The sequence below is a fragment of the Bos grunniens genome, chromosome 20, assembly GCF_055505025.1.
Source record: "Bos grunniens cultivar Pamir isolate PY7600 chromosome 20, Bosgru_T2T1.0, whole genome shotgun sequence".
Lineage (NCBI taxonomy): Eukaryota > Metazoa > Chordata > Mammalia > Artiodactyla > Bovidae > Bos > Bos grunniens.
In genome coordinates, this window is record NC_141184.1 from 45,575,937 (window position 1) to 45,598,350 (window position 22,414).

General features: G+C 41.1%; 2 protein-coding genes and 1 long non-coding RNA gene across 5 annotated transcripts in view; 2 read left to right on the plus strand and 1 right to left on the minus strand.

The window, feature by feature from the left end:
- The first annotated feature begins 5,912 nt into the window (after nt 1-5,912).
- Nucleotides 5,913-21,179, plus strand: PELO (pelota mRNA surveillance and ribosome rescue factor). The gene is made up of 3 exons (XM_086361669.1): nt 5,913-6,605; nt 19,093-20,250; nt 20,550-21,179. The coding sequence occupies exons 2-3, from the start codon at nt 19,525-19,527 to the stop codon at nt 20,982-20,984; spliced, it is 1,161 nt and encodes a 386-aa protein (XP_086217795.1). The 5' UTR covers nt 5,913-6,605; nt 19,093-19,524; the 3' UTR covers nt 20,985-21,179.
- ITGA1 (integrin subunit alpha 1) overlaps nt 5,913-22,414 on the plus strand; it is a 182,044-nt gene continuing 165,542 nt past the window's right edge. For both annotated transcript variants that reach the window (XR_015148718.1, XM_086361668.1), the window contains exon 1: nt 5,913-6,605. Coding sequence is in view for 1 of the 2 variants with exons in the window: in XM_086361668.1 (XP_086217794.1) it covers nt 6,545-6,605 (61 nt within the window). In the remaining variant the exon portion in view is untranslated. The remainder of the gene's footprint in view (nt 6,606-22,414) is intronic.
- Nucleotides 12,571-19,962, minus strand: LOC147350334 (uncharacterized). Of its 2 annotated transcripts, XR_015148730.1 has the most exons (4): nt 19,822-19,962; nt 18,985-19,319; nt 17,868-17,912; nt 12,571-12,844 (listed from the first exon to the last, which is right to left on the minus strand). It is a non-coding gene; the product is annotated as an uncharacterized LOC147350334 (long non-coding RNA). The 2 variants fall into 2 exon arrangements; XR_015148729.1 differs by lacking the exon at nt 12,571-12,844 and having other exon boundaries at nt 16,406-17,912.

Consider the following 22,414-nt stretch of genomic DNA (forward strand, 5'->3'; position numbering starts at 1 on the left):
TTCTTAGTTTGATTACTAACTAATCATTTATTTGCTACAATCCTGGGATTTTAGAGCCCATTTTCTTGATTTAACTTTTTAGAAATTGGTTAAAGGAAAATAATTAAATCAAGTTGTTCAAATAATTCTAGAATTGCCTAATACCTTAAAATATAATCAACTCACATTTCAAATTCAGGGATCCAGCAACATAGCTAAAATGTTACTGCTCATGAGTGGTGGTTATACTGAGTCAGAGAGTGCCACAAATTAAATATTCTTGCCAGGGCACCACCCTGGTCCTCACTCCCTCCACTGTAGTCTTACTGTCTCTCTCATGTTGAAGTCTGCCAAGTTTTAGAGAAGTTTACTCAGTGTTAAGAACTGTCCCTCACCAGGATTCTAAAGTCAGATCTTTTTTCATAAGTACCCATCGCCCAAATGTCTTTGGACCAGGTTTCTGGCACAGACTTATCCAGGAAATAGAGCGGGAGGAGCACCTTTTTTTATTTTAAGTGAAAAAACATTCACACAAGAACATTACACAATAACAAGACCAAAAAAGGTTGGCTGGTCACATCATTGTCATCATAAACATGACTTTGTTTTGGTCATGGAAGAAGTATCATGGGTTCTTAAGTCAAGGTAGCAACAATGAATATGATAATTTCACAAAACTGCTTAATTTAACAAGCTTAAAATGAAACATACCAATGTTAGAATTGAGGACAAAACTGCTTATTTTCTGTTCCTAGTTACAAGTGAAAGAAGTTAATGGACAGCAGATTTTCAGTAGAAAAACAACTGTTCTACCCATTTTTGCCTCAGCAGAACATAACCCTGGAGTCTGATACATAGCAGGAACTCAAAATTTATTGAACTAGATTAAGCTGCCTATATGGGTTAGCACCGTGAATTAGTATCTCTGTTTTTGGACTGCATTATTCTAAACACATACATAGTAAAATTTTTAAATCTGAATCATCATGAAATCTTTATAAAAACAAACACCTACCCCTAAATCCTCAAAGAGGGAGAATGAAAGCGCACTTGAAGCTACTTTAAAATGTATTTGAAACCTCTAACTTTTCGAAACACATTATTTTGTACTTTTCCTATAAAAATGTTACTATAACACATAATAGTTTAAAAGTTATTTATTATTGAGTAAAATTGACACTACCCTCATACCCAGAGGGGGATAAATTTTTTATGTTGTGGCCTTGAGAATCCATGATCTTACTACCAAAGAACCCTGGCATACACCAGGAACAGAACTCTAGACTCTTTTATTCCTAACCCCTTAGTGAAATTCTTCTTCTCTTGTTAAAAAATTTTTTGACAGCTAGCTAATTTGAAAAGCAAATCCTTGCTAATGCCATAAAGGGCTCTGATGTCTTCATGTATGCCCATTTTACAGGTTTTACAATTTTTATATTTTCAAGATAATTTCCTCATCCAAAAGTAAATATTCTAAAGGTGAAGATTTTAGAAACAGTAATAGGAGTTGATGGTAATGTTTTAGCCAAACACTAAAGTTCCCTTCTGATGCCCATCCAATAACATCACTTCCTATAGGGCCCACCACACAGAGGCCCTGACCTATGTTTCCAATGTCTATCTAATACTAATTCTTCTACCACTGAGAAGAATGATTCATTTCTATTACACATTTACTTTAAAACTAGGCTTGTGCTAAATGCTTTGTAGGCATGTCTCATTTAATCTTCACAACAGACAGTCTTCAAGGATAAGCAATATTTTCATCCCCGTTTTCCTTCTGAGAAAACTGAGTCCTAGAGAAATCAAATAATTCTTCCTGTGTCATACAGCTCCCAGATGGTAGTTCCAGGACTTGAATCCATTCAGTCTTAACTCCAGAACCTACAGTAATCTTACTCATATGTTAGATAAGCTCCAAGGAGAATACTTTGGAATGAAGTATCTTTCTTTTTTTGAGATTATTAGTGGGCAACCCCAATTACTTTTGCTTCATTTCACAGACTCTACTTTCCAAATTCTTAATCAGTTCAGCCTCTAACTTCTTAGTGTATTTTTAATTTTCACCAATATTTTCAAACTCTAAGAGATCTGATCAGACTGTCTCACTTAAAATAGAAAAGTCTAGAGTTTAACATTGAGTAAAGTGAAAGTGTTAGTCACTCAGTGTGTCTAATTCTTTGTGACCCCATGAATTTGTAGTCTGCTAGGCTCCTCGTTACATGAAATTCTCCAGGCAAGAATACTAGAGTGGGTAGCCATTCCCTTCTCCAGACAATCTTCCTGACCCAGGGATCAAACCCAGGTCTCCTGCATTGTAGGCAGATTCTTTACCCTCTGAGCCCCCAGGAAAGAGTTTATTTAACATTAGCCATCAAGTAACCTCATATAATTACTAGTTTGTGACCACTACTTTTATCTTTTCTAAGCCTCAATTCACTCAGTGGCATGTCTTTCTTTTAGGATAAAACTGGTTAAGAAAGTAGCTTTTCTGACATTGATTTTTGTTTAGAAGTATTGAAATTTAGAAAATGAACACTTATTCTAAATTAACTTCTCCAGCAATAGCTGTTTTCTCACTCTCTGCATCTGCATTAACCTGACATGAAGACTGATAAACACAGCTACAAGATTCATAACACATATGAAAATTAACTTCAAAAACCACAGCACTGGTAGTGCTGTTTATCGCCATTATTCTGTAAATCCTAGAGGAGATTTTTTAAATATTTACATTCAAAGTATTTATTAACAACCCTCCCCCAAAGAAAGGTAAAGTTCTCAGTAACTATAGGCTCAGTCATAATTTTAGAATTTCTCTTTTCATTTTTTCTAATTGAATATATTGCAATTTTCTACAATTTCATATACGTACATGCATGTGTATATATGTGTTTGTATACCTATATGCACACATACACACAAATATTTTGTTGCTGTTCAGTCACTAAATCATGTCTGACTCTTTGAAACCTCTTGGACTGTAGCATGCTAGGCTCCTCTATCCTCCACTATCTCTCATAGTTTGCTCAAATTCACATCCACTGAGTCGGTGATGAAATCTAACCATCCCATCCTCTGCTGCCCCCTCTCCTTTTGTCTTAAATCTTTCCCAGCATCAGGGTCTTTTCCAATGAGTCAGCTCTTTGCATCAGGTGGCCAAAGTATTGGAGCTTCAGCTTCAGCAACAGTCCTTCCAATGAATATTCAAAGTTGATTTCCTTTAGGATTGACTGGTTTGATCTTCTTGCAGTCCAGGGGGCTCTCAAGAATCTTCTCCAGCCCCACACTTTGAAAACATCAATTCTATGGAGCTCAGCCTTCTTTATGATCCAACTCTCACATCTGTACACGACTACTGGAAAAACCATAGCTTTGATTATACGGACCACATATACTATTATCTGTTTTTGAAAACTGAGCAATTTGGAAAAATATTTTTGGGAAAATATTTATTATGATTTTTTAACATCTAAGTGAAACTGAAAGTGTCAGTCGCTCAGTCATCTCTGACGGTTTGCCACCCTATGCACTGTAGCCCACCAGGCTCCTCTGTCCATGGAATTCTCCAGGCAAGAATACTGGAATGGGCTGCGATTCCCTTCTCCAGGGATCTTCCAACCCAGGGATCAAACCTGGGTCTCCCACATTGCAGGCAGATTCTTTACCATCTGAGCCACAGGGAAGCCTTAAAGTCTAAGCAGAAATCAATTAACTAGAATTTACCAATTATAGTGCAAATCCCTTTGGGTCATGATGAGAAGCATAAGATGCAGGTGAAACTACAGAAAGGTAAGATATACACAGGAAAGGCATTCTGTGGCAGAACTTTTCCAGAAAGAGGAAGGAAGTAGGTTGATAATATCAAGTTAACAAAAATGAGAGACTGGAAAGTCAAAGTGTGATATTGAGAGCATTGAATGCAGGCAAAGTAGCTTCCCAGGTGGTACTAGTGGTAAGGACCCGCCTGCCAATGCAGGAGACTTAAGAGAGTTGAGTTTGATCCCTGGGTCTGGAAGATTCCCGGGTCTGGAAGATCCCCTGGAGAACACATGACAACCAGCATTCTTGCCTGTAGAATCCCATGGACAGAGGAGTCTGGCAGGCTACAGTCCATAGGGTTGCAAAGAATTGGACATGACTGAAGCGACTTAGCAGGCTTGCATGCAAAGGAGCCCAAGTACTGCCTAATAGGTTTAACTATGGCCCAATACAATGTAATTTTTTACAGACTTACAGGACTTTTAAATATACTTACTAAGGAGTGAATCACTTCACATTCATAAATTAGAAGAGGAATTCTTTGGCTGATAGGTCCCTTTCTGAGATGTGATGGACATCAACATCTCACCTCTACCCACTTAATATTTTATCTTCATTAAACTTCTTAAATTTCATCTTCTCCAACATTTACCCTTGCGATCTTCTATTTGGCAGTCTATTCAATCATCCTTGTGGCTTTCTCCCTGCTGTTCCTTGGATTCTCTGTACTGTGTCACCTGTACTGTATTCCAGGCAATGAGTCCTCCTTTGGGTGGCACTCTTGTCCTGCCTAACTCTAGCTCCGCTAGACAGAAATATTCAATTAGTAGTTAAATTGAATCCAGTCCAGTAGAGTTGCGTATAATTGAGTCCCTCTACAAAGGTCCATCTAGTCAAGGCTATGGTTTTTCCTGTGGTCATGTATGGATGTGAGAGTTGGACTGTGAAGAAAGCTGAGCGCCGAAGAATTGATGCTTTTGAACTGTGGTGTTGGAGAAGATTCTTGAGAGTCCCTTGGACTGCAAGGAGATCCAACCAGTCCATTCTGAAGGACATCAGCCCTGGCATTTCTTTGGAAGGACTGATGCTAAAGCTGAAACTCCAGTACTTTGGCCACCTCATGCGAAGAGTTGACTCATTGGAAAAGACTCTGATGCTGGGAGGGATTGGGGGCAAGAGGAGAAGGGGACGACAGAGGATGAGACGTCTGGGTGGCATCACTGACTCGATGGACGTGAGTCTGAGTGAACTCCGGGAGTTGGTGATGGACAGGGAGGCCTGGCGTGCTGCGATTCATGGGGTCGCAGAGTCGGACACGACTGAGCAACTGAACTGAACTGAACTGAACCACCTGTAAGGGGCTTCCCAGGTAGGTCAGTGGTAAAGAATCCACCTGCCAATGCAGGAGATGGGAGTTTGATCCCTGGGTCAAGATGATCCTCTGGAGGAGGAAATGGCAAAGTACTTCAGTGTTCTTGCCTGGAAAATTCCATGAACAGAAGAACTTGTTGGGTTACAGTCCTTGGAGTCACAGAGTCAGAAACGACTGAGCCACTGAGAGTGCACACACACACACACACACACTACACCTGTAAATACAAGTCTACTCATCCATTACTTCTCCTTCTTTGAAATTCTCAAAACCATTAAAACATAGCTGATTTAAATACAGCAAGTATTTGGTGAAGTTACCATGTAGATGTGGCTCTTGACTTAAAGGATTTACAACTCGACAAGAGAAGCACTGCAAACTCCTAAGTGGAGTAAATAACATGCACCCAAATTAATTCATTCTTATTTATTAAAGTCTGTAGCAACAAGAAATAAAACAGTGCCCTAAATTCTTTCTTAGGTTCAATTTCCAGTGTACAAACATCCTAACTGAGATTAAACAAATAGCCCCCACACATTCCATTTCTAACGAGACTGTTTTCCTCCCTTCCTTCCCCTCTAGATTCCCTCTTGCATTTCTCTTTCCCTTTTTCTCTCAGTCTTAGCTCTCCTTTCCTCTAGCTATCACAGTTTGCCCAAAGAAAAGCCTCCCTGTGACCACGAATCAGCAGAAAGGAAGCAAACCCTGATTATGGAAAGCCAAGCCCTCAGAGGGGCGTGTCGGGGTAGACGCCCCCACCCACTTTGAGTGCAAAAGGGCTGGACAGCGAAGTTCAAGTGCCCGCAAGAGAGGCGCGCGGCAACCAAATTCGCTCACTTTCACAGACGGACTGACCTCTTCTGCGCAATCGGACCTCAGGAAAGCCGCCCCCCTCCCCTTACTGGCCGAGGAGCGCCGGCACTTTGAAAGCGCCTGGGTGCCCAGACCTCGGGAGAAGCGAGGGGTGCGAAGGCGGAGCCACTGGGCTAACGACACCCCCTCAAGGTCCAGCCCTCGTCCACGTTCCTACCACCTTAGGGAGTTGGCGCCGGGAGCGGGATCACCCTCTCAATGAAAGGCAGATGTCCCTTTAAGGTTTGCTTCGCAGCTCGTGGACTTTAGCCTAAACAAGGACCCGCGAAGCTGGCTTTATTTGTCCATGTCTCAGACACAGCCTGGGAGGCTGCCAGTGGGATTTCAGAGCACGAAGAGGGGGGGCGATGTGGCAATTCTGCGAGGCGAGTAGCGTGAACCGAACTTAGAGGCACCGGTGGAAAACACAGGAAATCGCCCCGCGGCTCCCCGGGCGCCGGGGCCGACCGGCCAGCGACTGAGACCCCCGGCGGCGAGCAACGCGGCTCCTGCGCGCGGTTCCGCCGAGTCCTCGCGTCCGATCCCGCGCGTCCCCCGGGCGCTGCGCCCACTCCAGTCATGGACCCCCGGCGCCGCGCCAGCCCAGGGGTCGCTGTCGCCTACTGCTGGCTCCTCTCCGGTGAGTGACCCTGCTTTTCTCCGAGCATCTCCTGAGCGCGGGACTCCGGGAGGGAGGCGCGCAGAGCTTCGGCCCGGAGTGGAGAAGGGAGCGCGGATCCACTTTCGGGCGCTCCAGATAGTCCGGGCAGGTTGGAGCTCTGAAAGCAGTTTTCTGCGTTGGGTTTTCGGTGTGAATTACTTCTGAAGTTGTTTCAAAACCCTCCGCCTCAATGATGGGGGGAGAGGTGCTGAAAACTTTACAAGGTGGAAGTGACTTTTCAAATTAAAGTTGTTTTTGACAGTATGCATGGTATTTTAGGACTTTGCTGATGGCTTCTACTTTCCTTTTTCGTGTCTGTGTGTAGAGTTTCTACTTTCAGGTTGCTCAAGAGTGGACATTATTCATTTTCTTGCTTTATGTACTCAAGATAGTTTTTGCTACAGAGGAGGAAAGAGAAGAATGCAAGGCAAAGTTGGCTCTTGTGCTGAAATGATGTTTCTGTGTTAGCACCCAGGAAAAGGAACATATTGAAATTGAGGAAGTAGTGAACATTTACTTTGAGAATTAGCAGAATAATTTTTAAAATACAAAGTAAAGTATTGTTACTTGTGCATAAATAGGTATCTTTTGGGAGAGACTTAAGCACAGTGGAGATGCAAGCTTATGCTCAATTTAGGGGGTAAAAAAAGGTGGAATCAAAGCATTTTCTAAGATTTTCCAAATCGTTAACCAATAGTTAGATCTTTTCTACCAGTTACTGACTGAGCAGGAAAAGTTGCAAGAGTGAAAGAAAGAGAAGGCAGATGGCTGAAGCTTTGTGTGAAAAGGGCCAATAATGCAAATAGTGTCAACTTGGGAACAGCTTTACAGTCAGTGAATAGCTGACTGTGTAAGCCACTGTCACTATCCTTTACACATGTTTGAGCTATGCGTGCATGCATGTTAAGTCATGTCCAATTCTAGCCAGTGCTATGGACTGTAGCCTGCCAGGCGCTTCTGTCCATGGGATTTTCCAAGAATACTGGAGTGGGTTACCATACTCTCTTCCAGGGGATCTTCCCAACCCAGGGATCCATCCCAAGTCTCACTGTCTCCTGCATTGGTGGGCTGGTTCTTTACCACTAGCACCACCAGGGAAGCCCATTTGACCTATGATTCCTCTCCAACTCAAGTTTTTTGGAGGCTGTTTGCATCTTCTTGTTGTTGTTGTGCAAAATTTGAATGTTTTACTAAGTATTCAAGTTGTATCTTTCTCATTTTACTCAATAAGCAGTCACTAATTTAAAAATGGATTTCCCTGGTAGCTCATTTGGTAAAGCATCTTCCTGCAACGCAGGAGACCCCTGTTCAATTCCTGGGTCTGAAAGTTCCCCTGGAGAAGGGAAAGGCTACCCACTCCAGTATTCTTGGGTTTCCCTGGTGGCTCAGACAATAAAGAATCCATCTGCAATGGGGGAGACCTGGGTTCGATCTGGAGAATTCCATGGACAAAGGACACTGGCAGGCTACAGTCCATGGGGTCGCAAAGAGATAGACACAACTGAGCGACTTTGAATGTAGAAATAATCAAATGAGGTTTGCAAATCCTCTGAAATGAATGAAATGCAAAAAAATTGAAGTAAACAAATTACAATTTCATATATGTGTGTGTGTATATATATATAGTCAACTACTTTATTTCCTTATGCCTAAAACAGCCGTAAGTTGTATACTGTTAGTTTTTTGCAACTGTTGGGAGATAATGCATGCATATGTGCTAAATCACTTCAGTAGCATCCAACTCTTTGTGACCCTATGGACTGTAAGCCCACCAGGCTCCTCTGCCCATGGAATTTCCCAGACAGGAACACTGGAGTGGGTTGCCATTTCCTTCTCAAGGGGATCTTCTGACCCAGTGGCAGAACCTGGGTCTCCTGCATTGGCAGGCAGATTGTTCACCACTGAGCCAACTGGGAAGCCTTCTTACGTGTTACATTTATGCCCATTTCACAGCATAACAGAAGGATCTAAAATTTGATGTCTTCTTTTCCTTTGTTGGTTATCCTGTCAGTCATCATGTTGTCAGCTTCCTTACAAACTTCTCATCAATCCACAGAGTCCATAATCTGGGGTCTTATCACCATACCCACCCATGCACAGTACTGTAGAACTCATCTTCCTGTCTTCAGTCTGAACTTAACCTCTAATTAATCTTCCTAATACATAGTTTTTTATCATACCTTAGTCTTTAGCCAAAAACCTTTGGTGGCTCTATGTTATCCATAAGATAAAATCCACAATTCTCAACCAACCTTTCAGGGTCTGCCCTAATCCAGTACCCTCTGTCTCCCACTATGCCTCTTATCAGTTTCCTATTGCTGTCATAACAAATTGCCCCAGATTTACTGGCTTAAAACAAGACAAATTTACCACTCATAGTTCTATGGGTCAGAAGTCTCACTGGGCTAAAATCAAGATGTTGGCAGATTTGCCTTTTTTCTGGAGGTTTTAGGGGAGAATCCATTTCCTTGCCTTTTTCAGACTGTAAAGGCAATCTGCATTTCTTGGCTTGTAGCTCCATCCTCCATCTTCAAAGCCAGTAAAGTAGCATTTTCAGATCTTTCCTGTGACTGCTTCTTCATTACATCTCCATCTCTGATGCTGACCCTATTTCCTTCCTCATATAAAAAATGCTAATTATGCTGGGCTCCCCTGAATAATCCAGGATAATCTCCCCAGCTCAAGATTCTTAATTTAATCATACATACCAAATCCTTTTTGCCATATATAGTGATACATTTGCAAGTTCCAGGGATTAGGAAATGAAGATATATGAAAGACCATTATCTGCCTACCAAAACCTCCAAACATAAACTGCCAGTCATGACATCGAGTCACATTTCCTTATTTCCCCCATTAGTCCTCATGCTTATTTTGCTACCGTGCATATGATACTATTTTATGCATCTAGAAAAGCATTCCACCCTTCTTTCTTACTACCCACTACCCTCTAAACAAACTCTCCAGTCTTCAAAGCTGGGTTTACATCACAACAACCATCTCTCTAATAAACCATCTCAGTAAACTTCCCATTATATTTAGGACTATCTTGTATTAACTTTTCTCAACATTTAAACATGATTCATCAGGAAAGATGCCCTTCTCTATGTCTAAAGTCTTTATCGTTACTTTAAATATGTCCAAGTCCCAGCAAAAGAACTAGTAGCACATATAAAGGATTTAGCTGAAGAAAACTGACTTAAGTCAAGGGACTGTTTGCACAAACATAGAAAGGAATTGACAAAAGTTGATGGAGCACCGTAGAACAAGCAGGAACAAGTAGGAAGAAAGCACCTGAAGCAACATGAGATGAAAAGCCACTGCTGTTCCTAGGCCTGACGGGGTAGCAACGTCAGCTTGACCATGAACTCTGGCTATGGGAGGGGGACCACTGGACAGGAGCTGTGGCCGTAAGAAGCAGAATGCAGCTAGTGCCAAAGCTGAAGCCTAGCAGGGAGAAAACAGGGGAGACGAACACCCTGCCTTTTCTTCCTACCCCCTAATGCCTTGCCCAGCTCTCCCACTGGTCATGTCCAAATGGCAAAATTCAAACTCCCAGGGGACAAAGATCAAGACAATAACAGAGAAGAATTAGCACTACTTACTGCTGAAAGGCACATATTTTTTGAGAATGTATTAGATATGAGGCCCTGTGCCAAGAATTTTGCACATATTACATTTTAGTCTCAAAAAGGGGAAATTCTGGAACTATTATTCATATTTTACAGATGAAGAAACTGAGAGACTAATTTGACTACAGTCACACAATTAATAAATGGCAAACCCTATACTCTATTCAGATCTCTCAGGTTCTCGAAATGTACCATTTTGGAAATAGACCATGATGCTGGGAAATACTGAAGGCAAAAGGAGAAGGGGGCGACAGAGGATGAGATGGTTAGATAGCATCACCAACTCAGTGCCCATGAATCTGAGCAAACTCGAGGAGATAGTGAAGGACAGGGGAGCCTGGCGTGCTGCAGTCCATGGAGTCACAGAGTCGGACATGACTTTGGGACTGAATAACAACAACAATTGTCTGTCTAAATATAAATCCATTTCCCTCTTGCTCAACCCTCTAAATGTTAAATCCAAGTCTAACTGTCTAAAAGACTTTGATAAGGATCTGATTAACGATGAAATGGGTCTGTTTTCCATGACTTTTAGGTATATAGTGAAATTAGATGATGTCCCTTCTTACATTAATTATAACTCAAATAAGACTCATTATAACTCAAAATAACTCAAATTATAACTCAAAAAATTATAATCTCCGGTTATTAAAAATACAAATACAGAATTATCCCTAATTGAGTGTGTATCTCTCCTCCCTAGAAACATTTCAGCTAGACTACAAGCAGGAGTCTTCTTTTATGACTTTTTTCACAGGCAAGATTTCCTATTCTAAAAGAAGTCCAGTGAGCTCATGGCTGGATATGGAAGGAAGTCAGCCACTTACTTATAACAAAGAAATGACCTCCAATGACATACAGTGGATTGTCAGGAGCTGCTGAAAACAGCGAAAATATTTAAGTCATTATGAAGCCTGTAAAGTCAGCAATAAATTCAGAGGACTTTTGTTCATTTGTTTAATAAATGGGCAGTAATGGTAGCAATAAAACATACATGCCAAACTAGTTTGCCTACTTTTCTTCCCTGCTCTCATGCTGTTATTTTGATGCATGAGCTCGAGGGCCACAACGTATAACTGTTGATCTTACTTCCTTAGATGGAGGCTCCTCTGCCTGGGTTCCAACACCTCAACCCAACAAACATCCCATTAGATGTAGAACTTGCTGAATTTTAATATGCCCCTTAACTAATTTATAAAATAAAGGAGCTCATGTTTTAAATATATTCAGAAAACTAGGCATCAAAATGCTATTCTTTACCTACACTGCTCTTCTGTTATATGAAATACAATATAGTGTATTTGAATTTTTGTTAAGAAATTGAGATGAAAGATATTTGGAATCGTTGTCACAATGCTAAAGTCAGAATACACTGCCAATTCCGAGTGGCCCCTGACTGGAGAACTGTATTCGCTCTCAAAGCAAGTACAGTAATGTATCAACAGATGTAAATGAGCTGAATATATTCCTGTCTTTATGATTATTGAGCTTCTTTCAGCTCCTCCATTGTGCCAGTTCCTCTGAAATCTCCAGGTCTTTGCATAAGCTGTTACAGTGCTGCTGCTGCTAAGTCACTTCAGTCGAGTCCAACTCTGTGCGACCCCACAGAAGGCAACCCACCAGGCTCTGCCGTCCCTGGGATTCTCCAGGCAAGAGCACTGGAGTTGGGTGCCATTGCCTTCTCCGTTACAGTGCTACAGATCCTCAAGTCCCCATGTGAATGTCACTTCCATGAAGCCACTGGAGTAGACTGAACCCCCCTCCCCCAGATACTTGACTGACTCTAGCACCTTTGCTTCTATAATACACAGCATATTAAAATTAAACATCAAGTTGTCTGTTTTCCCAGATTAGTGTATGTTCTGTTGAGAATAGGGTCTTTGTTTATTATCCCTACCATCTATGAATAATAGGTACTTGAAAATTTGCTATTGAATGAGTCACAAAAGAACAGACTACAAACAAACTCATAAAATAATAAAGGAGTCAAGTTGTCTCTTTTAGTTATATCAGGAATAGTCTATCTATTTCTATCTATCCATATTTATATCTAGTTGAATGGAAATCACCATTAAGTGACTGATGCACCAGTATTTTAGGTACTATTAAGAAAGAAAAGTACTGCCAATCCAATTATAATTGCTGAACCTACAGATGCCTCCTAGTTTCAGTTCAGTTCAGTCGCTCAGTCGTGTCCGACTCTTCGAGACCCCATGAGTCGCAGCTCGCCAGGCCTCCCTATCCATCACCAACTCCTGGAGTTCACCCAGACTCATGTCCATCGAGTCAGTGATGCCATCCAGCCATCTCATCCTCTGTCATCCCCTTCTCTTCCTGCCCCCAATCCCTCCCAGCATCAGAGTCTTTTCCAATGAGTCAACTCTTTGCATGAGGTGGCCAAAGTACTGGAGTTTCAGCTTTAGCATCATTCCTTCCAAAGAAATCCCAGGGCTGATCTCCTTCAGAACAGACTGGTTGGATCTCCCTGCAGTCCAAGGGACTCTCGAGAGTCTTCTCCAACACCACAGTTCAAAAGCATCAATTCTCCTAGTTTCAAGTGATGTTAAAATGCTGAAATATATACATCTGAAAATTATAATAACATGCAGTATATCTACATGAAATTTTCTATCACATTTTTAAAAACTGCATCATAAGATTCCAAACACACTCCTAGATACAAAGATATGAACATTGTCCTCCTTTTAGTTCTCTTCCAGGGCCAAGTTTGATTCAAAGAATAATCGCTCCTCTGACACCAGCAACCTCACCAGATCCCAATAACAGAGCTTCCTCTGAATACTCTACCTTTAAGAGGAAGCTTAGGGAGAAAAGTGACAATGAAATAATTCAAAAATGTTCCAGGTCACAGGATCGATAACTCTAGTTTTGGCAGGCTTTAATATCTCTAATATTCTTTCATATCAGTGGTTAGTACCAGGACCAAGTATATTTGACAGGACCTAATTTTTTATCAAATGTCTTTTCTAACTTAAAAGGAATATTAAAAAGTCAACTAAATCTTAAAATACAATTAAAATATATGCACTGGTTGGAATTAAGAATTCACTCTATGTACAAAAACATTAATATTGCTTTATAAAAATAGTAGAGCTCTATAAACAAAATAAGTGAGAAATCTTTGAAAAATCATTATAATTCAGATAGTAAAAGCAGTGAAGACATATTATTTTGGTATGAACTACCTGAGATCTGCTGAAATAAATGAAAATTCTTAAATTTGAATAGGATACCTAAATCAATCACACTAGAATCTCAAATGATTAAGATGAATGGTCTGCATATTTTATTATAAATCCTATACTCTTAATACAACTTACAAATATGCTTTTCAAAATTTTCTTTTTAACTATATACTTTTAGTTTGCCAAGTACTACAGTTTGAAAATTCAAAGGTATTGACCAGTTCCTAAAATTACATATTTTATTGTAATATTTTAATAAAATAATCCTATATTATGTAGAGATTCATACAAATAGGAATATACCCTCCCACACACTTTTGTTGATAAGATTATTTATTTAGTAGGAGGCTTTATATTGTTTTGTGACAATTGCAAGTAAGTATTTTTAATCACAGGAAATTTAGATAGTGAGTACAGCAAGTTCCTTAAAGCAAAACAAAACACTTTCCCCTTTTCTCTTTTACCATTTTACTTGAATTAGCTGAATAATCCTCCCAGTCAACCACTAACTTTGCTTATGGACGTCACATAGACATCTTTGTACAATTTAAGGTTAGTACATTCTCTCTTAAATAACTATTGCAATCATCACTAGAAATTTATAATAAGAGTGCTGGTTGTTCATTCTGTAAAGATCATTTTCCAAACCAAGTGTAATAATACCAATTGTCATCATACAATATTTTAAAACATTTTAAGACCTTTATCTCACTAAGATATATTTAAAATTAATCATTTTCTTATCCATGCATAGATAGCTCAAAAAAAATGAAATAGGTTTACAAAAATTTATCTTAAGAGAAATCTTCCTTTCAAATTATCAGTAACACTATAAAACAGAATGTGATTTCATAATTTTAAGATGTCAATGATAGACAAGTTAAAAACTCTGAATTAAAGTAGCGCTAATAACCACTCATTCTTTCATAAATTATGATAATGTACCAGTTGTGCTGGGTTCCAGGGACACATGAAAAGTGATACAAAGGAACACAATAAAAAAGTAGTGTTTGCCCTTAAGAAGCTCAGAGTCTGAAAGAAGTAATAGATAAGCAAAAAAGTAATAATGGGAAAAGCCCCCAAAGCAGAAAAAGGAAAATATTAGTTTTGTGTTGTTGGAAAGTAACCTTTGCAAAAAATCTAAGATGGATACAAGAAAATGTATACAGCCTCTACTATTTAAGGGTCACTGTGTTAGGTACACCCACTCCAGTGTTCTTGCCTGGAGAATCCCAGGGACGGCGGAGCCTGGTAGGCTGCCATCTATGGGGTCACACAGAGTCGGACACGGCTGAAGCAACTTAGCAGCAGCAGCAGCAGCAGCAGCAGCAGCAGCAGCAGTGCTAAGTACAGGATCTTCAAACAAGGCAGCCCATTAGCCCTGCTGCTATCACACAAATCATTTCTAATGTTATTATTATAATAGGAACGATTGTAATCAGTTCATCATGAGGTACATGAGCCAGCTCATGCAGTAGGAGTAACCTAAGGTTTCCCTGGAAAGGAGGTAGAAAGTAGTATACATAAATGCACCCAACAGATCATCTATCATTCAACTCTACTGAACCCGTTATTTTTCAAGGCTGAATAATTGTGATCATGTTAAAGTGAGCCCTTGCTCCTTGCTTTTGTCTGATCCAAATCTCTAATTTCAAGCCAGGTATTCTTAGAGATTTACAACAATACCTTACATGTCTATGAAAGTGAAAGTGAAGTCGCTCAGTCATGTCCAACTCTTTGCCACCCCGTGGACTGTAGCCCACCAGGCTCCTCCGTCCGTGGGATTCTCCAGGCAAGAATACTGGAGTGGGTTGCCATCTCCTTCTCCAGGGGATCTTCCTGACCCAGGGATTGAACCCAGGTCTCTTGCGTTGCAGGCAGACGCTTTACCCTCTGAGCCACCAGGGAAGCCAGTTTCACAATTTTCAATGTATCATAATCTCATTAAAACCTTCTAAGGGATAGTGAATGAGAGAGGCAGACAATCTTATTTATAATTTACAGTGACAAATTTTAGCTTTATAGAGGTTGGGAACTTAACTAAAGTTGCTAAAATTGAGCTAGAAAAGACCATAACTCAGGTCTGCTAACTCTTGACATGCAAACATTAAAATTAGTATTGGTCTTTTACCACTAAAATCGGCCTTAGAAGAATCAGATTCAAAACTGAAAATAAATGTGTCAGGGTGAGATTATGGGTAGTGTTTTAATTTTTTAAAAATACCATTGCAGAATAGGTTTTACAATTAGAACAATTTTAATTACTGAATTCAATTTCCTCAATTCCTAAGTAAAAGAAGTTCAGTTTCAAAGAGATTAAGTGGTGCCAGAAATTATAGTAAAAACAATTGACAGTGTAAGAATTACAATCCAGGATATTTGACTTCTAGCCCAACTGAGACACTGGAAGTATATCAAAAACAACAAATTGAAAGCTTTTGGAAGCAACAACACTGACTTCTCTTTTTTCTGGAGAGATTAATATAAATAAAAGTTTACAGGAAAATAGATATAATTAAAGTTACTGATACAAAGAGTTCTATCTTCAAAGAGCCAATAAATAAGTATAAAATTAGGATTTAAAGCAACAGTTAAATTTCGGTTTTTTCCCTAATGATTTTGCTTATTTAAAGACTGAAAATACTCTATACTGCTATATGTTACGTAACTACTGTAACCGTAGAAGTCTGAAAATAAAGGGAATTACTTTGTAAACCAGGTGAGCTATAGTTAGTAATATCAGTGTCTTAAGAAGTATCTGTAATAATGTTAAATATAGTTGCTACATGTTTTATCTGATCCACTCAGCTCGTCATCCATATATGAATGTCTACTAGGTGCAAGGGGACTTTTCATGGGACAGTCGAGGGATGCAAGGATGAACCCATCCAGATTTCAGTAAGAAAGAAATGTACCCAACTAATAGCATGCATGGTTTCAACTTGAAGGTAACATTTAAGCTCAATGATAAGTAAGCTTAAATGGATTTATGGAAGTAGGGGTGAGAGAAAGTGACATTTTAAAAAGATAAGAGCTAAGGCAGCAAAGTAGAAAGTTGCCAGGATGTACAGGGAACAAAGACTGCTCCCACTGAGGAATTTAGGGGGCTGAACGGGATACAGGGAAATAAAATGTGTGAAGTCATGTCTTGGAAGCCTTGAATTTCATGGAATTTGGATTTTAACAGAGAATGAGAACCCCCAAATAACTCAGAACTGTGATGACTGACCTAGAAAGACTAAGTTAAAACACAAAATCTGGGAGAAAAACATCTGACCATTCAACAAGCTCAAATTACTAAAAAAAAAATTCTGTTATGGATGTTTCAGATCAAAAAACATTTCTGTGAAAGTTTTGTAGTATGTTCAATCACTGAAGCACATTTATATTTTAAAAGACAACCCAAAGCAGTGTGTCTCATAATTTAAAAAAAAAAAAAAGAAGAATCACAGAATCAACAGTCAACAGAGGTTTACCATTGATTTGCAATGTAGAAATATATATTTATTTTTCTAAGGTAGGATATTTGATCTTTCTCAAGAATTACAATGGTGACCAAGGCCGAGCAGAAGGAAAATTATTGAAAAGATAAAAATATTGAAAATATTGAAAAATATTGAAAAGAATATAAGGACTTTTTTGTTTTAGTAATAAAAGAGCAAGGAAGGAACCTTCCTTTCAATGCCCCAGGTTGACTTCTAAGCTGTGAGTCTTAGTTTAACTGATAAAGGTGAGAGTTAAGGGGAAATGACAGGAGAGGATGAGATGGTTAGATAGCATCAGTGACTTAATGAACATAAATTTGAGCAAACTCCAGGAGATAGTGGATGAGAGGGAAGCCTAGTGTGCTGCAGTCCATGGGGTCCCAAAGAGTCGGACATGACTGAGCGACTGAACAACTACACATAACCTTCAGAGTTTAGGGGATGATTTCAAGTGTCCATAAATTCAGATTTGTGTTGGTAGAATGAGTGTGGAATTAAGCAGGCTTGGATTTGAATACTGGTTATGTGACCTTGAATCCTTTAACCTCTCTAATTCATTTTCTTCATTTATGTATGAGAATAACAAATATTTACCTTATAGGTAAGAACTGGAAAAAGCATAGGAAGTACCTGGTGAATATTTAAGAAGTGATAGCTCTTCACTAAAAACCAAACATGTATTAAGGGCCCTGTGTACCTATCACTGTGGTTTTTGATCCTTGGCAGATTTTCAAGAGGGGGAATGATTATACTTAAAAAGGTGACCAAGGAGCATCTCAAAGCATCTCTTCCTCCTTCTTTATCCACCACCTCTCTCTCTCTCTCTCTCTCTCTCTCACACACACACACACACACACACACACTACTAGTTAAGAATAAAAAGATCCATGTCTGTTGGGAGACAAAAGCCATACTCACACTTTAGTGTAATCAGTTCTTTGTTCAATGTAAAGTTCTTGAGTTCTGGAAGAAGAAGACAGTCTCAGGAACTTTGGGAGGGCACTCAGTATGATAGAAGGTGGCGAAAGAAGGAGGTACAGAAAGGGCAAGGGAGAGGAGATGCCACCAAAAAAAAAAAAAAAAACTGTTCTAATTTGCACTAGAGTTTTGGAGGGGACCTTTGTGTTCCCCCCAGACAACCTTTGAGGAAGTTAATTGAGATTTGGGTATCAAGATCTGTGCCAAAGTCATATTACACCCCTTCATCCCAGTCTTACATTTTAGGGTGGTTAAGTTTCCCTTCCAATGCCTTACCCAATAACATAGGAAGGCCAATGGGGAAGATTTGTGCCCTCTGCCCTCCAAGCCATCTTAACTCTCAAAACTTTGGTGGGTTTTCTTCGATTCACTGGTCCTTTTAAGAGGCAGTTCCCACCTTTCAAATTACCCCCGCCTCTCCTTCATCCCAAAATGTTAAGTGACTTATGGATTTTTTTTTTCAAATGAATTCTGCAGCTGTTCAGTCAGGGTAAATCAGTCCTTCCTCCACTTCCCCAGTCCTGGGGTCTCAGCTCAGCTCTGACAATGAAGATCCGGTCCTAAACTGTTGAGACCCAACCCCTACCGTAAACATTTCACAGGCTGCTGAGCAGCGGAAAGCTGAGACTGCCAACCTTGGCTTCTGGGGTTCTCAGGACATCAGATCAAAGCAACTGAGAGGTCCATCCAGGGGTAAATTCCACAGATGGTTTCTTCTCTCTCTGGGATCAGTGTTTTAACATCTGGGTTAATCAGATCGTGCACACTTGGTCAACTGAGAGCACAAAGCAGCTGGGCACGTTACTCAGTGCAGATGCCCCGTGACCAGACGTTCTTAAGAAACAGCTTCTGGACTGAGCGGCTCCAAAAAGCGTGCACCGTCTGACTGGGGATGAGGCAGGAGCAAGGCGGGGCGTAGTTTGGCCCTTGGTGCCAAGTCTGCACTTTTCAGAGCCCTTTTACTTTTCCGTAAGTTATTACTTTTCCGTAACTAGAATTATCCATAGGGAGAAGGTGTAGCACACAGCTTAAAATATATATATATATTTGCACTCACAACTCCCCAGATTCTTCACAAACAGGGGTGGAAGAAAAAACTTAGGAAGTCCAGTTTCAGCACTAATACCAAAGACTCGCCACCAAAGACTCCGTGTGCTTTCCTTAGGTGGTTTATTCTTCGGGAAACACCTCCGGGCTTAGCGCGCCTGCGCACGCGCAAGCTGCGGCCCCGCCTCCTCCTTGGGGACGTAAGCCGTGCGCTGGGAGGCAGGAGGAGGGCTGCGCATGCGCCCTCGTTGCGTCAGCCTTGGTCTGTACAGCAGCAGCAATCGCGGAGAGAAAGGTGTTCGCAGCGGTGTCTCTCGAGCCGATTTTGCGCGGCGCGCCTCGAGACTACGAAAAGGAAGGGCTAGAGTAAGTGCCCCACCCCACGGCCGCTAGAGTCGGATATAACGTGTTTCCTTCTCGCGAGGCAGGTGCCGGGAGGAACCGGGCCCCGCCCCCTTCCCGGCCTAGAATTTCTTTCCCTTCCCGACTCCTTTTTCCGCGGGGACCCCGTCGGTTCCTCTTGTTTTGGCAGTGAGCCCCCGCCAGGGTCATGAAGCTCGTGAGGAAGGACATTGAGAAAGACAATGCGGGCCAGGTGACCCTGGTTCCCGAGGAACCCGAGGACATGTGGCACACCTACAATCTAGTGCAGGTGGGCGACAGCCTGCGCGCTTCCACCATCCGCAAGGTGCAGACCGAGTCCTCCACCGGCAGCGTGGGAAGCAACCGGGTCCGCACGACCCTCACTCTCTGCGTGGAGGCCATCGACTTCGACTCCCAAGCCTGCCAGCTGCGGGTCAAGGGGACCAACATCCAGGAGAATGAATATGTCAAGATGGGGGCTTACCACACCATCGAGCTGGAGCCCAACCGCCAGTTCACCCTGGCCAAAAAACAGTGGGACAGTGTGGTTCTGGAGCGCATCGAGCAAGCCTGTGACCCAGCCTGGAGCGCCGATGTGGCGGCTGTGGTTATGCAGGAAGGCCTCGCCCACATCTGCTTAGTCACTCCCAGCATGACCCTCACTCGGGCCAAGGTGGAAGTGAACATCCCTCGGAAACGGAAAGGCAACTGCTCGCAGCACGACCGGGCCTTGGAGCGGTTCTATGAACAGGTGGTCCAGGCCATCCAGCGCCACATACACTTCGATGTTGTAAAGTGCGTCCTAGTGGCCAGCCCAGGATTTGTGAGGGAGCAGTTCTGCGACTACATGTTTCAACAGGCAGTGAAGACCGACAACAAAGTGCTCCTGGAAAACCGGTCCAAATTCCTTCAGGTAAAACAGTCTTACCCAGGGATAATTAAACATGGGCAGAGGGGTTTGCTTAAACTACTCCTAGTTTTAGAACTCAGAATAGTACCAGAGGAAAAAAGGTTTAACTTGGCTGGGATTGTGAATTGGATAATGCGGTGAAAAGAAACCTGTTAAGCAGCTAGAGATTTTATGTAATAAACTTGGTTTAAATTCTTAAACGTATAAAACCTTAGTAGTGTTTTTGGCTTGAGGTCATTGTGGGCAGTTTAACGGATACCCTAAGAGATTCTTTTATCTAACTTTTATAATTGTGATTCTAGGTACATGCCTCCTCTGGACACAAGTACTCCCTGAAAGAGGCTCTTTGTGACCCTACAGTAGCTAGCCGCCTTTCAGACACGAAAGCCGCTGGGGAAGTAAAGGCCTTGGATGATTTCTATAAAATGTTGCAACACGAACCGGACCGAGCATTTTATGGACTCAAGCAGGTGGAAAAGGCCAATGAGGCCATGGCAATTGACACATTGCTCATCAGCGATGAGCTCTTCAGGCACCAGGATGTAGCCACACGCAGCCGATATGTGCGGCTGGTCGACAGCGTGAAAGAGAACGCAGGCACCGTTAGGATATTCTCTAGTCTTCACGTGTCTGGGGAACAGCTCAGCCAGTTGACTGGAATAGCTGCCATCCTCCGCTTTCCTGTCCCTGAACTCTCTGACCAAGAGAATGATTCCAGTTCTGAAGAAGATGAATGATTGCAACTAACAATTGAGACAACCTGTTTCTCACTCCTTCACTGTTACATTTTCTCAGCATCCTGTGAAGAAAGCTGCAAAAATGGCACTTTGTGGTTCTCACAGGGGTTTTTCATGTATTTTGGTCACTCTAGGTGATTTGTGGTTGGCAGGACATGTTTTCAAACTGAACAATAAAAGGAAATAATCTCCATATATTATTAATTGGGATAATTTTATTTTGGAATTATGAGTTATTCACAGCTCTTAGAAACATTTTGTATATTTAAAAAGAATGCCTATATATTCTTTGGGATGGAACATAAAAATCCCATACAGCATGCTTTGAAGTAGTTTTCCTTAGGAAAAGCTTTTTAATATCTCATTATCTTCAGTTTACATTGTTTAATTTGGCACAATGTATTCTTACACTTTGTTATATGATCCTTTTTCTTGCCGTTTCCCCCACATTCCAATTTTTCTTAATTTTTAAGTTTATTTGCTATTTTAAATGATTGCTTAGTAATTAGAAGACTTCCCTGAGGCTAAAGTTAAAATCTATTTTTCTTAAGAAACTTGTTAAACCAACCTTGTTAAAAGTAATAAGCTGGGTTTTTCTTGCTAGTTTAGAACAAATCGTATTTACTTTAGAGGAGCACCTAATTAGTTACTTTTAGGTTGTAGAGCTTTGATCTACTAAAGATTCCCAGGATAGTCTACTCAAGGTGCTTTTATTTTTAAAATGAGGCTAAGTATGGGATTTGCTTTATTAAGAGCTAATTAGTGGCAAACCTAGATACAGTGCACAGTCTGTACTTAAGTTCTTTGCTCTCCCACACTATTTATGTATTTGGGAGGTTGTCATAGTTACAGTTAATGCTGCCATGAATTTGTATGTGCATTTGCATTCTTAATGGAGGGGTGAGAAAGCCTGTTCAGAAAGTTTGTCACATCATTGTGCTTAGTTGCTCAGTCGTGTCCAACTCTGCAACCTCGTGGACTATAGCCCACCACGCTCCTCTCTCCATGGGGTTCTCCAGGCCAGAATACTGGAGTGAGTTGCCATGCCCTCCTCCAGGGATCCTCCCAACCCAGGGATCAAACCCAGGTCTCCCACACTGCAGGCGGATTCTTTACTGTCTGAGCCACCAGGGAAGCCCATCACATCATTAGTAAATGGCAGTTGATTTGTACTCCAGCTGTTTAATTAGGGACTTTATGCAAATACCTGAGAGTTTAAAATATTTTCCATTATTTTTTGTGTGCAATTTAAGAATTGAGGGGGCCTTGCAATATAATCACATCTTAACATTTTTCACATCTCAACTTAGTAAAATAATAGGAAAGGCCTATGAACAAAGAGTGGTAAGTCAGTCAGTCTGTAACTCTGGGGTCAGTGGTGCCTGCTTCAAACAAGGACACTTAAGTTAAATTTGCTTGTCCTTTCTGCC